At 37.9% G+C, this 15,635-nt stretch overlaps 2 protein-coding genes across 2 annotated transcripts in view; both read right to left on the bottom strand.

Annotated features, from left to right (window-relative positions):
* LOC129245019 (pupal cuticle protein 36) lies at window positions 1-1,362 on the bottom strand. Its single transcript, XM_054882966.1, has 3 exons — window positions 1,277-1,362; window positions 655-1,202; window positions 1-325 (listed from the first exon to the last, which is right to left on the bottom strand). The coding sequence occupies exons 1-3, from the start codon at window positions 1,292-1,294 to the stop codon at window positions 85-87; spliced, it is 807 nt and encodes a 268-aa protein (XP_054738941.1). The 5' UTR covers window positions 1,295-1,362; the 3' UTR covers window positions 1-84.
* A 6,533-nt stretch (window positions 1,363-7,895) lies between these two features.
* Window positions 7,896-15,635, bottom strand: part of LOC129244218 (cuticular protein 47Eg) — a 33,520-nt gene continuing 25,780 nt past the window's right edge. Inside the window, exons 3-4 of the mRNA XM_054881832.1 lie at window positions 9,627-9,827; window positions 7,896-8,320 (exon numbers count right to left, since the gene is read on the bottom strand). Of these exons, the coding sequence (XP_054737807.1) occupies window positions 8,108-8,320; window positions 9,627-9,827 (414 nt within the window). The 3' untranslated portion in view covers window positions 7,896-8,107. The remainder of the gene's footprint in view (window positions 8,321-9,626; window positions 9,828-15,635) is intronic.

Raw genomic sequence — 15,635 nt, 5'->3', positions numbered from 1 at the left:
TTTATTTGAATTTCTTATTTTATTTAAATAAAATGCTAACATTTATACTTCTGAATGTAAAATAAAATTAAATACAATAATACACTACTCCTTAGCATTTGCTGCCAAGTATGCCAACAATTTAGCCACGTACGGCGGTGGAGTGGGCAAATGTGCACCTTTTGGTATGAAACCGTTATCATCAGCCACATAATCGACACGGTAGAGCACGCCATCATCGCCTGTGTACTCATAAAAACCGGAAGAACGCAAGCCATCGGCTTCCGGCGCTAATTTTTCGATGCGTCCATTTTCCTCCGCCAAAATGCCATTTTCCGTTTCATATCTGCAAAATGTACAGTTTATGTTAATTTCAAAGCATACATTTAGGCTGTAGTCTATAGTGAAAGTAAAGGCAGCATTTCGTTATAATGAATGTTCAGTGCATTTAAATACCTCTCCGTGCTGTCCACTGTTAATATTGCTCACACGAGAGAATGCTAATGAATGCTCATTAACATCGCTCTACTCACACGTGCAGTTTGTTAACTCTTTTGCTGCGGACTAACAGTAAACTTCTTTGTTATGTATTATTTATGCCATAAGTTTAACAGCACTTCGCACACACAACATTTAATACACTATTGCATTAATATTTCACTGTAAAGCACTTACATATAATGGTAGCCGTCTTGTTCTTCTTTATCGAAGAGTTGTAGGATGCGCCAGCCGTTACCTCCCTCACCAGTTCCCTTACCCTTTGGTAATGTTGCTGCTATATCCACAACAGCCGGTTTGGGCACAGGTCTTGGTGTAGTTGTTACGGCTGTTAACCCTGCGCCATTTGCTCCACCACTAGCTCCACCACTAGCACCGCTACTCACACCGCTACTCGCACCGCTACCCGCACCGCCCGCTCCACCAGACGCACCCGCTCCACCTCCGCCGGGTCCCCCGGGTCCAAAACTGTCCTTACCTCCTTCGTACTGCCCACCGGTCCGATCGTCGTGCACATATGGATTATCTACATGAACATATTTGCCATCATTGCCACCTCGGTAGCGTCCATCGCCACTAGGGCGATAGCGACCGTCACTGGAACCACTACCTCTGGCATTGGCGGTGGGACGAGAACGAGCAGGTACTATTGGGGCGCGGTAGCGACCATCATTTTGCGCCCTAACGGTAACTAGTACAACAATAACAAATACCAGTGCGGCTAGCTGTAATTAGGAATTCGTGGTGATAGTCCTGTGTGTGCCGTAATCCTTCTTATTTTTGCAACGAGCGTACTTACCGTGACTTTAGGCCACATGACAACTTTTGTGTGCTAAGTATACGAAATGAATATGGAAATCATTAGTTGCTGCTTTTATAGATGCGTTTTTACTTTTTTCTAAAAGTTGTCTGCATTGAATAGTGCAAACTGTCGTCACATTGGGCATGTATTAATCGCCTACTAACGGATATGAATGCAGTTATTGAAATCTCGTTTGATTGAACGCAATTACTCGCACTAATAAAATGTCACACTTTATGATGTTGATGTTGATGTTGATGATGCAGATTTTGATGAAGAGGATAAGATATATTATTATGTACATATATATATATATATATATATATATATATAAATGTATAGATACGTGGTTTTTCTTTATATGCCTCAGTAATGACTCATGGCAATTAATATGATTAACAAAATGGCCGAGTTGTTAATAGTTTATTACATCTAATGAGTTTCTCGACCAATGAATGTAGGGTAAATTGGAGTTTACGGCAGTAGTCAGAGTTTTAATGAAGTGTGTAGATAATTGATAATTTTATAATAAAAGAGTTCGATAAAAATCAGATTATGGACACACCAAAATGCCAGGAAAAACTGCTTTAAAGCTTTCAATTTTTTTTGTCTCTCTAAGTAAAGGTAAATACACATTTTTATCTAATAAGTTATTGTTAATCGATATCGCCAACCAGTTTGCGCATATGAATTCATTATCCGATGAACAAAACTTCGATATGTTGGGACTTGATATAATGACTTACATGCGGATTTTGAGAAATTTGCGTCTGAAGAAACATTAGACAGGGAGGCAGTCGAATAACTCGAGGGTATTTAACTTATCATGATGTTGGGAATTTGGCACTAATAGAAAAATCGGAAAAGCTAGAAAAATATTTTAAAGAGTTTCAATAGAATAGTGTCTTTCTCAAGCAGATAACTTGAATTTTCATCTAAAAACTCCTGCTGGAATAGATAAAGTGCGCAATGATTTTAGCAAGTGGTCAAGTGTGGTCAAGTGGATGTCTGATAGGATCCAAGGTCCTACCAAATAAAGAAAGACTTGCGAAATATTGAAAAACTTGATTAAGAATTATGGTATATTATAAATCATATAATAAAAATCATAAACATTTGTATGACCCCAACTGTATCTTTCGCTACATCTTTCGCCTTCAGGAAACCAAGCAAATTTTCGTATGTCAGATATAATATTTACAGGTTATGTTGACTATGTTTTTTGTTTTTAACAACACCTGCCTGTAGGAAATCAAGATCCGTAGGCAGTAGTGAAAATTAGTTGTCTCAACGTCAATTGAATAAAATGGCAAAGAAAAAACTATTAGAAAGCACTGTTGACAAATTGTATGCGAAGAGATTTATATGTGTTAGTAGTTTGCTTCCATTAATGAAAATTGTTTCTATTATACATAATGAAAATGTTCAACCAAAACATTCAAACTCGTTAGCAAATAAGCTTGCATTATTTTTGTTTTGGCTACTTGGCTCGCTGCGTAACTGTATTAGAAGGCATGTTTAAAGCTAAAGCAAAGAGGTCAACTGCGACTCTTTTAGCTTGAGTTAAACTATGGAGGCACGGCATCTCGTAAGCTCCTGATGACAGAGCGACGAGGGAGGAATACGGACATCGCGTTGAATGAAAGTAAATGCCAATTGTTTCACAACCAAAGAAAAAATATAGCAAGCAACGGAGAGACAAGTTGAAAATCAAATTGTGGAAAATTGAAATTTAAAAAAATGCACTGAAAAAATTGTAGGTAATAATATTGATAGTATCGAATAACTCTCTTCAATCCAACTAAACTATTCCTTATGCTGACCCTTCCCTCGTGTTTTAAAAATTACTCCAGATTGGACCAATTCTGCCTAGGTCATATGCGTTACCTTTGTTTAGAACTTCGTTTAGAGTAAAGCGGCCTTCGGGTGAAATAAAAACCGTAAAAGACTTTTAAAATTCCTGCATTTTATTGTTTCGAATTTTTTTTGAATTAGTTGAATTTGAAGGTATATAAATATTTCTAGAGTTTCGACAAAAATAACAAACAATGCATATCAAACTAGTTAGTTTTTTCTATTAAGCCAATAGTAGCAAATCTTACTGGCTAGATTTAAAAAATTACAATAACTTAAGAATTATATTAGATAGATAGTTAATTTGAGAAAAATTGGGGAAAAGAAAGCAATTATTTTCTGGGTTGATGGATTCTCGTAAGGTATCCAGCAAACCATTTAAATGTAGGGCCCGTTTGTATTTCAAGGTGACATTTCACACTAAAAAAATTATTTTGCTGTTCCTTGTTTGCTCCATTCAGTTGTTAGTTACATGGGGTTAACAATGAATTTCTTTGATAAAGGAGAAAATGCAAACCAGGCCGTGGAAATTGCGAATGATGTTTACGGTGCCGATACTGCAACAGCTAATTACGAGCAATTTTGGTTCCGTCTATTCTGTACAGGCATTTTTGTTGTTAAAGATGCACGTCGCACAGGCAGGTCTGTCGTCGGAAATGTCGATAAAATCACAAATAGTCAAAGTTGACAGGGATGTTAGTCGTAGCATGGCCCAGGAGATAGAGATCGACCTTAAACAGTTTTAAACCATATGCGCAAAAATTTTACGCATTTAACAATGGATTTCTTTTTTTACTTTAAAATGTTTTAAAAACAAGCAATAAATAATAATTAATTAACAATGAAAATAATCAATAACGAAAAGTTTACTAAAAAATTATGTATATTAAAACCCTTTCTATTGTACCTACCTTAAAATGCACTCTTACCCTATTAAATACACGTGCGCTAAGTAAATGCAAATATATTTAATTCTCATAATATTATTAGGTATACATTTAGGGTGACTGCAATGACGGCGGAGATGCTCAGACACAGCGAATGTTTTTATTTATTTCTTAGTTGAAGATGCACACAATCATACACATACATATGTAGAAGCTGGTCTGTCTATGCAAATAATACCCATTAATGACGACTGCCGATAACTATGTAGCCATTTGCATAAAATATGATTTTTGCAATTTATCGATAAGTCCATAAATTTATTTTAACGCTCGCTCACTTACCTATTTTATAGTGAATACCAAGCCAACTACCAAAAATTATTTATAGTTCTGTGTTTTATAGAAAGCCATTCAGCTTTTATTAAATCGTCAAAATGAAAGTGAGAGGAATATTAGCATTGAAATACTTTGTAGTGAATATAGCTTTTGCGATGAGCATCCAGTTGTAAATAGATATTATTTTATTTATAATATTTTACTTTATGAGTAGAAACAAGCAAATAATTTCACGAGGAAATATTAATTTAATTAAAAGATGTGTAGAAATGACAAAAAAAAATATTTTTTAAGAAAAACAGGGTATTTTCTATTATTTCTCATTTAAACTACAAACTGCTTTATGTAATGGGACACTTACATAAATAGTATGCAGCAATTCTTCCTGGTATAACCCTTTGTAAATAATGAAGTAATTGAAATTTAAAAAAATATATTTGTGGTTAATTTCAAGTAATATGAAATATTGAGCAAGGGTACAAATCGTATTAAAGTTATTTTTTATTTTTTTTAGATTCATCAAAGTCCTTAAGGAAAGGGGGAGGCAATACATATAACGAACGCTCAGAAGTGTCGGCCAATAGCGCGACTGACATATTAAAGGCAAGCCCCCGCGGTTGCAAGTTTGAAACTCACTACGGACATAAAATACCAAAGTATAAAAACAAACAGCGTTTGGCTTGTGACATATATATATACCTATATAATTGGCGCTTACACCCTTTTTGGGTGTTTGGCCGAGCTCCTCCTCCTATTTGTGGTGTGCGTCTTGATGTGGTTCCACAAATGGAGGGACCTACAGTTTCAAGCCGACTCCGAACGCCAGATTTTTTTTTTCATGAGGAGCTTTTTCATGGCAGAAATACACTCGGAGGTTTGCCATTGCCTGCCGAGGGGCGACCGCTATTAGAAAAATGTTTTTCTTAATTTTGGTGTTTCACTGAGATTCGAACCTACGTTCTCTCTGTGAATTCCGAATGGTAGTCACGCACCAACCCATGCGGCTACGGCAGCGGCCTGCGTTAGCTAGCACCAGATTAAAATGCTTAGGAGCTCTACAATATGAGAAGTTAGAATGTCTCTCAGGGTTAGAGCTTCAGAGTTTACTTAGGTTCGCAAAAGACTGCTACAAAAAAACGTTAAAGTCTAGCTTCATCTGGTAACACTAAGGATCAATAGGTCTATGTGATGGCTTTCAGCTAGCCAGGTAAACTTAATCTAATCTATTGACACAATATACTACTGTGACTTCCCAATTTAAAGTTTGCGAGTATACGAGGCGTGTTCAAAAAGCATCGCGAATTTTGAATTTTCGCAGGTTACGTATATTCGTATTCCGATTTTTTTGTGGTGATATGTTGGTACTCATGTCGCTCACTCATGCCGACGAGTTCGGTTATTTTGAATGCTTTGCTTGCACGTGTTTTGGATCGTAACTACTACATCTATGCACGTTCAAACATATATGCGCGAGCACAGCGCTCCCTTCTTGCTTCCGTGTACTTTTGTCTTCCACCAGTCGATATTCCGAATATTGCACTTACAAAAACAAAATACCGTGATTGACGCAAAAGCAGCAGCAAGCGCAACGCTAAGGCCGATTTGGCACAACGCATTCCAATATGTTCTAGAACACAACAAAAACACAATGCATTCACTTCATGCTTTAATATGCGTATGTCGTCCCAGCCCAAAATCTAAGCCTAGCGACTAGAAAAAAAAAATACATTCATAGACGCAGTCGCAGCGGCCATGATTCTTTTAGTCGCAACCGCGCTGAACAATTTAAAATATTATATGGTACAAAAACAAATGGGAAGGACCTCTCCGAGCCGTTTGATACCAAACGAGGTTTCAGACAGGGTGACTCTCTGTCGTGTGACTTCTTTAACCTGATGTTGGAGAGCATCGTACGAGCCGCAGAACTTAATCGCTCAGGCACAATTTTTTACAAGAGCGTACAATTGCTGGCGTATGCCGATGATATCGACATCATCGGCCTTAACAACCGCGCTGTTAGTTCCGCCTTCTCCAAACTGGATAAAGAGACAAAGCGAATGGGTCTGGTGGTGAACGATGACAAAGCGAAGTACCTCCTGTCATCAAACAAACAGTCGGCGCACTCGCGTATCGGCACCCACGTCACTGTTGACAGTTATGATTTCGAGGTTGTAAAGAACTTCGTATACCTAGGAACCAGCATTAACACCGCCTTGAAATCCAACGTAGAATCTCTCTTGCCAACAAGTGCTACTTTGGACTAAGTAGGCAATTGAGTTGTAAAGTCATCTCCCGACGAACAAAACTAACACTCTACAAGACTCTCATCATGCCCGTTCTAACGTATGGCGCAGAAGCGTGGACGATGACAGCATCCGATGAAGCGTCGCTTGGAGTGTTTGAGAGAAAAATTCTGCGTAAGATTTTTGGACCATTGCACGTTGGTGACGGCGAATATCGCAGACGATGGAACGATGAGCTGTATGAGCTTTACGACGACATAGACATAGCGCAGCGAATAAAGATCCAGCGGCTACGTTGTTCATGTCGTTCGAATGGGTACAAACGCTCCGGCTTTGAAAGTATTCGATGCGGTACCAGCTGGTGGTAGCAGAGGAAGAGGAAGGCCTCCTCTGTGTTGGAAAGACCAGGTAGAGAAGAACTTGACTTCATGTGGTGTGTCCAATTGGCGCTGGTTAGCACGAGGAAGAAACGACTGGCGCGCTTTGTTAAACTCTGCCAAAATCGCGTAAGCGGTTACCGCGCCAATTAAGAAGAAGAAAGCTTACTTCACGGACTTTTACCTAGAAAACACATTTTCTGTATGTAGTTGCATTCGATGTACCCAAAATTTGTAGACTAGTGTGGTCGGATAAACAAATCGAATGTTGGCAGCATTCTGATTAAAATTGCAGCATTTCGAAAATATTTGATTTCCCTGTATTATTTCGCGGCTTATTGTATTTTACTCTACCTAGGAATTTTCATACGACCACGACGTACAGCGAAAGTATGGGTCTAAAATGCTTTTCTACGCTATGAAATGTAGGTCACTGAAAAGAGCAGATATGAACAGAGCTTGCACGCTTTTTGGGTGTTTGGTCGATTCCCTCCTCCTATTTGTGGCGTGCGTCTTGATGCTGTTCCACAAATGGATGGACCTACAGTTTACTTCGGACATATCATAAGAACCCCTAAATATCAACTCATACAAGAAATCATAGAAGAAAAAATTGAGGGAAGACGTGACGCTGAGAAATATTTGGTGCTGTAAGAACATAAACGACATCAGGGATCTATGGCATGGTGCAATAGAAAGTGACATTTTTCATGAATTAATATCTAATTTAAATCAACTCCGTATACATACACTGAACTTGATTATAAGAAAATAAATTATTTTTTGTATGACCGCTAAAATTCGAAAACGTTTTGACGTGACTAGAGTTCAAATAAACGGCATAGTTGTTAGATAGTGTAATTCTTAATACTACACAAATTTTATTAGTATTTTCGTATAAAATCATTACAGTGTGATATTATCTAATCGTAAGTATAATTGCGTTTTATTCTGATAATCTCTAAACAATCACTCAATTTTACATTTCTCCGCCCTCAGTTCCGCTCTCTCTCAACACCATAAAATAGCAAACGTGTGTGTGTGTAGTTGCTTTCGCCCTTGGTTGAGTGTTGTTGTTAACTCGTATTATTTTCGGTATTTTGAATTCACAGCTATTTGATCACATGAACTCTAACCCCTTCGGTTGCCCGCAAATGAGTTGGTTTGATCCTGTGGCGGTGGTGCGGTGGCCAAATAGGCAAGAGCCTTTTGTATAGCTGGCGGAATTGGTGGTGGTGTGGGTAGATGATCACCTTGCGGTTGGAAACCATTTTCATCAGCTAGGTAAGTAATGCGTATGGGCACACCTTCAGGTGAAGTATAAGAGAAGGAGCCTTGTGCTGACTGGATATACCGATGCATACATATGTAAAGAGGAAAGATTAAAAAGAAAGGGAATTTGTATTAGAAAAGGTCAGAAAATATACTCTTTTATTGCAATATGCACAAGTATGTATGTATCAATGTAGGTATTTAAATGCATTAACTGCTCATTTTATTTGAACATCAATTCGTGACTAAAGCAATATTGACGAATTTGGGTGGGTTGGCTTGCAACACTTCTTGTAATACAGCTATGCGCCATGCAACCACGAATCGCCACAAATGTCAATCTGGATTATACTCATAGTAAGTTTGCTGAATTGGTGGCCAAGCAACTAAGCAGGTAATCGATGAATCATTGAGCAACAATGTGCGCTGAAATCGTGTTGGCCGCGCCGCGATTTATGTACCGGCAGTTGCTTGCACCGACACACACACAAGCGTACAAACTTACAAATATTGCGCAAACGACAAGCTCATCGCCATGCTTTAAGCAGCCCCAGCCACTGCAGGTTGTGCATGTTGGCCCCACATTAGTTAAACAATGTAGGTATAAATCGATGATGATCTGAGGTCTGCAGTGCCCATTGAGTGATACTGCAATAGTAGTTTGCTGCTGGTGTGGATGGGGTCTGCTGGCGCTGGCATTCATGATTTGAAGATGTAGCATTTGCTCTTTCTTTTGCCGGTTGCACTGGCTGAGTTAGCGGCAAATGTTATTGGTTCATCAACCATTGTGTTGGAATTTTTGAATACGCTTGCGGATTTAAAAATGCTGCAGAACTACTTAAAGTCACGTGTCAAACACCTACCACATATGAAAAAACCAAGCATAAGTAGTGTGAGTGTACCTATACACACTCGTCTGCACGCTTGTCTGCATGATTGCAGCACGGCCAGAGCAATTCTTCATTGATATTGCGCTCAATGCTTGCCATTCGCAACACTTTTCAGCAGCAATTTATTGGGCGTTAACGGATCTCTGTCGCTACACTGTATTGCCCCCGCGGGTGGATCAGCATGAAATTGCTTCTTCAGCAATATTTCTTAGCACTTTGAGGGACGATAAATGGGTGCGCTGCAAGTTCGTGAACCGGTACATGCGGCCACAGCATTTTGTAATTTGTTTAATTCTAGATATTCAATATTTTACATAGCACAGTTTACAGGCTGATTTATCGCTGTTGTGGCAAGCAAATTTGCTAATATATTAGTTGTAAAAATATATGTTTGCGCACTCATCATACATACAATGCCATACAACTGCATCTTTATTTACCAATGATTTATATTACAAGTTCGTTTTTAAGTTATTATGAAATATTACCTGTCCCTCCGCTTCAGAGCCAGCATTTTTCAAATATCCCTCCTCTTCTGCTTGTATGCCGTTACCGGTCTCATAAGAATACTTGTATGAACCATCGAAGTTGACCTCTTGTTCTTGTCGTATGATGGGTATCGGTTCTGATGTAGGACCCTGAGGCCTCGCCAAAGTTATATCAAGCAGCAAGGCAATCACGAAACTAATCTGAAAGAAAAATACAAAAGCAAGAAAGTTTTTCGCTTATTGTATGTTTCAATCTGTCCTCATAAAATAATTTAAAGTTGAAACAACTCTTTAAACTACTCTAAGAGAGTGGGGTAAAGATGCGCTAATTTCTTAATATTGATATACTCAAAGATTTAAAATTGTTGAAATATAGAAATACTTCTAATCAGAATTTTTTCGCAGCCCATCTCAGTCCAATATGTACCATACAAACGGATAGCTAAGCAACTATAAAGACATTTTCTGATGTAAGAGTAAACTCGAAGAAATGCGTGCAAAGTCACATACGAGCGATGACACACTGGTAGTTTCTGAATACTTATCTAAACAAAAGGTTTATTTTTGGCTGATTATATTCTTTCGCAAAGGGGCGATATGCTAATGTCCAGGATTCGGTCGGTTAAGTTACTTGTGCTCCAGTATATTAATCATCATGGATCCAGATTCCATGTGGTTAAACTAATGAACCTTCGTCGTTAAGCGTAAGAGTCTTAAGTGGGAGTCTTAACAGATTCGGTTGTGCAGTGATGTCAATTTGGCCTGCTTACTTGACAAGCGGGAGACACTGGAGTGTAAAAAATAAAAGACGGAGCCAAACATGCTTATTGTATTTATTTTAAGAGTATAATCTAGCCAGTTCTAACAGTTAAGCAAAAACTGAAAAGAAAAATAGTGACATGCAGTTAACCACATGTGGATGTGGTAAGGATATCCAAGAAAATTGTCACCAGTACTACTGGTCGACATGATCCTTGCGTCTGGCTTCTGAAAGTAAAATTTTGGCTTCTTTTACGTTACTAATAGAAGGAAAAATAATATTTTTGATCAAAGTTTGCTTTGTATGAATCATACAATTGTTTGACTAACCATTGTTTTTATTGCTAGGTTTTCAAACATACTTCTGTAGGAGTTTGAGAGTTGCGAAAAAGTTGGATGCCATTCAGGTATTCCCCCATTTACGAATAATGCTTAGTAGATTACTGTGAAGTATCCTAACCTAGAACCTGCATAGTCTCGCTATAAGGGCTAATTAGATTCGGCGAGAGATTGGTATGGCTTAAGGATGTGTAGGGTCTAATAGTAGCAATAGTATTAATGGGCCTCTGTATTCATCGAGTCACCTCTTTTTGTGCAAAAAAGTCTGTGTTATTTAACCCAGACCTTGCCATTCGAAAAAGATGTTTTTCCAATACATTAAATTTTCCAATTAAGAAGTGAAAAGGGTGTTGGCTTCAACCTTTACTTGTACCGTTTAGGTAAACTTATAAGTAGATACTACTTCAGTTAATCTGTTCATACGGCCAGAATGTTCATGCATTTGCGAAAAATTTTCTTTTAAGTATATCCTAGATGATTTTACTGCGTTGAGAGTATTTGAGTTTTAACAAGTAAGTTGTTGTACCACACTTTCAAGGATTTTACTGAAACTACAGATATTTCCATACATAGTAATTATTTTAAACCCTATAAGTTAAATATTACTCGCTTTCTTAATAGCAGCAACAATAGTTTAGTCGCCTGGGTTTTGGCACATCTTATCTCCTTCTAATTACCACAAAAATGTAGTGGTAACAGTCCATACACAAACTCCATTTGTAATAATCCACTATTCAATGATTCATATTTTATATGGCACACTAGATGTCGGAACGACGAAACGATATTTTTGGCTTTGGAACTTTTGTTGCTATATCATAGCCACTACCATTTTTCAGTAATTTTTGCGCACACCATTGTCTTGGCCCTTATTTTACTTAACACTATATATTGTTATATTTATCTCGAAGGTATCCTTCCATTTCCAAGGCATCCTGTTTTTGTTTCTCATTGGCATTTGTGAATGCACCGTTTCCTACTTACAATTATTTTCATTATTAAGTTATATGTTTACACACACACTCAGGATTCTTATGTGTTCGCTCCGAATATATCTGTTTATTTCTTTTCAAGGATATCACTTCTCAACCGAAAAATTCGAATGTTAACGTGTTAAACACTGCACACAGCACTTGAAAAGTGTATGTTGTATACTGTGTGGTAAGCAGAATGAACAGGAATATTTATACCGAAAAACTTACTGAGTGCCTACCTTGGTGTGCCTTAGAGTGAAGATTCACTTGAACTTTGTACATATTACATACAAAGTGCCACAAATATATTTAATGAATTGTTTCATTGGTTGGTGCGGGCAGCAACAAATACGTCAACGGCTATTGCTTTACGATCAGTTATAATTGAATATGTATGTGTGTATGTATGTGCTTGCATAGGTACGTAGGAGAGTTGCTGATATCAGCAATAAAAAAGCGACAGCAGCAACAAGAGCGGCACCGACAACAGAAGCCGTGACGGTAGATTCGTTGCTTTTGCTCTCTGCATAAAAGGAAGAAGCAGCCAAAGCCAAAGCAGAAACAACGTAAGCGCAAACGCCAACCGTTAACCGTCAACCGTCAACATGCTGCAAATTACATGTAAATAAGCTAAGACCACATTTGTGGCTATTCGAGCAATTTATCCAAATGAGATGAACAAACATATTTTCATACAGAGTGTACAGTGGTACGATGTTGTAGAAAAATGATGAATGTCTTCATTGCGAGTAGTATACATACGAGTATATAGAGATTGAGAACTATGCAAATGTACATCTTCTTACCTATTTAAGTACTCTTGCACTTATATTTTTGCTTAATTTCTACTCACTCATATAACTCAAGTATAAATTTAACCATTAATCCATGTCTTAAATTTTTTTTACATCGAGTTGAACGTACACATTATTTCTATATTAGGTTCTCAAAGTAGTAGAAAGAATTTTCGTAGTAACTAAAGCAAAATAAAAGAAATAGCTCTGATGCTAACCCGCATTCACAGTGGAGGGAGGCCATATTGCGGTGCGGCTACTCGACTACAGTGAATTGGACACAGACAAGTCTTGAGCTGATGCAATTGTGGAACTCTGTTTAAAATTTTTTGTTGACAAAGATCTGTTTTTTTCATTTCTTTTATCTTAATTTTTTACATAAATTTAGCATGATTTTTCCTTCTTAGTTCTCTAGTAGTTAGTTCATAGCCGCGAACCAAACTGGCTAGGGAGGAGCCCCGAAAAAAACCAAAAGGTAATGGAAAACAATGGTTTTATTACTCCAGGTGGAATCCACACAAGTGGCATCCACCCGCTTCGGCGGCAGGGGCATGGATTCTGGAGGCCCCAACCATTACCCAAGTCTCTCAGCTCTACGAGCGAGAACGCATCCTGGATGAGACGGGGGTTGCTATCGCAATCTCCTCTCCTTCAGAGTCTGAGAAACGTTTCCCTGCTTCGGAGGGCCTGAGTTGTGAGGTCTCTTCGGTGGCTGCACGACCTCCCAAAGAAGCAGAGAAATCGAAAAGCGTGGCAAGGAGGAAGAGAAGAAAGCGGCGGGAAAGGCTCATGCGGGAGAAATCCTCATGTGGCTCTGCCGGCCCTTCTGCGTCTGTGTCTTCCAAAAGACCTCGGTCAGCGGAAGTGACACCCACGGAAGCTACCGAATCGTCGGTGGGCACAGGCACTCCCAAGTTGTCTCGCTCTCGAGGTAAGCGGAGAAAGACGGTGGCTGAAAGCAGCACACCTCCCTGCCCTGCGGTTGCCGCCAATGGCCGAGCCACGACCCCCCAAAGTACGAGCGCGGTCTTGGCGCCAGTCAATGTGGCGGGAAAAGGTTCTGCTGAGCCACGTGCCTATCGGCGCCTCAACAAAATGTCCAGCACAGTTGTCTGCCCGGCGAAATCTTCGTCAGTGGAGGATCGGGAGCTGGACCTTCGCCCAAGCACATCCAAGCACATCTTAGTAGTTAGTAGTAGTTAGTAAAAAAGAATGGGTAATATTAGTAAGCAGAAATGAATGTGTGAAGTAGAGAATTCAGTATTTGTGTGCTGCAATGAAGGAGTTAATGGAGTCCAGGTTGAGTCTACCGGCAAAATTTGTGCACCAATAAATAACTTCATTAATATTACACTGACGAATATTGCCGACAGGTGCGTTGTTATGTTGTTCTGTGTTTATTAAAGTGTGAAAAGTTTTTCCAAGATCGGAACAAAGTTTTGAAAATTTGATTTGATTTAAAGTTAAAGCATTCGAACTGACATGAAATAACACGGGACGAAAATTATTCACTGGTAGGTAGAGATCGGGTTTGGAACCCACTATGGGTATGAAACACCGAGGGATACAAAGGTTTCTTCAAACAACCTAACCTAAACTTTATTCAAACAGGAACATAAATTTTAATAAATAGTCAATTGAAAACAAAAAAAATGTATATGGGATTTGCACCTCAGCCGCCTGAAGAATTTATGCATCGATAAGGAAAGCAATTACGCTGAATGTTTAGGTATTAAAAAAAAAAATAATAATTAAATAATTGCAGACTATTTTAATGGAATTGCCTTAAAAATCTAAGGTTACTCATTGCAGTTTTGAAACAATTTAATTTATCTTGAATGAAATTAATTTAATTTAATTTATCTCCAATGATATTAATTTCTTAACCATAATTTTTGGAACAATCGGTGCCACACATTTCCGAAAAAGTGTCCAAACAAAAGTTTTAGTTTATAATAAAAGTTATTTTTCACGTTTGTACAAATTCAGAAATATTACAAAAATATTAAAAACAAATTTTAAGAACTTTATTTTTAATAAAATTGTGGAATCATAAATACCTTATAAATGTTTACTTTAAATTGAAAAACTTCGAATCTTAAACGAAAGTTTCGAATTACCACTAAGAGTACAAAAATTAAAAGCCTTGAAAATGCGTTGAAGAGACCTCTAACTGACAGTATAAAAGCCATCAAAGTTGGTTTAACCGTTTCGGAAATTAATGGAAAAGCAGACAGACAGACAAGCAAATAAACAAATAAATTTAAAATGTTTGTTTACATTTCGTTCACATATAAGTAAAAATTTGAGCATAAAAAGTGTATTTATAAAATTGTTATTTGGCAATATCTCGACAACTATATGACAAAGAATAAATATCTGGATTCTCTGACTCAGCCATCAAATTACGTAAGTGTTAGTTGGTTTAGTTCTAATTCGAGTACATAATCTCAATTCTCTATGTACATATTTATTAATTTATTGTTGATTAACTTAGAAGCAATTTTGTTTTTTTTATTTCGCACTTTTAATTCTTCGTCTCCATAGTTTTACCACACTAACGTTATCTGAAGCCAAAGTTTGCGCCAAACGTACCCACGGTAAAACATGCGAACTCAATGCCGTACGGACAAATAGTTTTAAATATGTGCAGAGACGGGCGTTTAGTCATCTTCTGTAGTGGCCAAAAGAGGTGCGCATTCTTTGCTACAGAAAGCAAGTAAATGAAGTAATTACCCAGTTTTTCGTTATTTTATTTTCTTATAATATATTACAACTATTTTTCTAATATAATTTGCCACCAAATTCCAAATACTAGAAAATCGTCACATTCACACGCATTTCGTTGGGGGTGTTAGTAACCGGTCGCTCTGCTCAGGCATCTACGAGAATTGCAAGCGGCCTCACTGCCAGCGTGTATATGTTGCTGGCTGAGCTTCTATCAAGCTAGGCTTCTGGCAGCTAATCAAGCTAGAGTGGTTGTCAATTTAATAATATTTTACATAAATTTGTAAGCATGCATGTATAAACATGCGTCAGCTGTACATATGTTTACGTTGCATTAATGTCAATTTAAAAAAAATGTTTGCAATCAAAAAATAATTATCAGTTATGTTGGGGAGGTACAAGTCTGTCTGTATGTA

The sequence above is a fragment of the Anastrepha obliqua genome, chromosome 4 (genome assembly GCF_027943255.1).
Source record: "Anastrepha obliqua isolate idAnaObli1 chromosome 4, idAnaObli1_1.0, whole genome shotgun sequence".
Taxonomy (NCBI): domain Eukaryota; kingdom Metazoa; phylum Arthropoda; class Insecta; order Diptera; family Tephritidae; genus Anastrepha; species Anastrepha obliqua.
The sequence above is the reverse complement of the archived record's forward strand: the minus strand, read 5'-3'. Positions and strand labels throughout refer to the sequence as shown.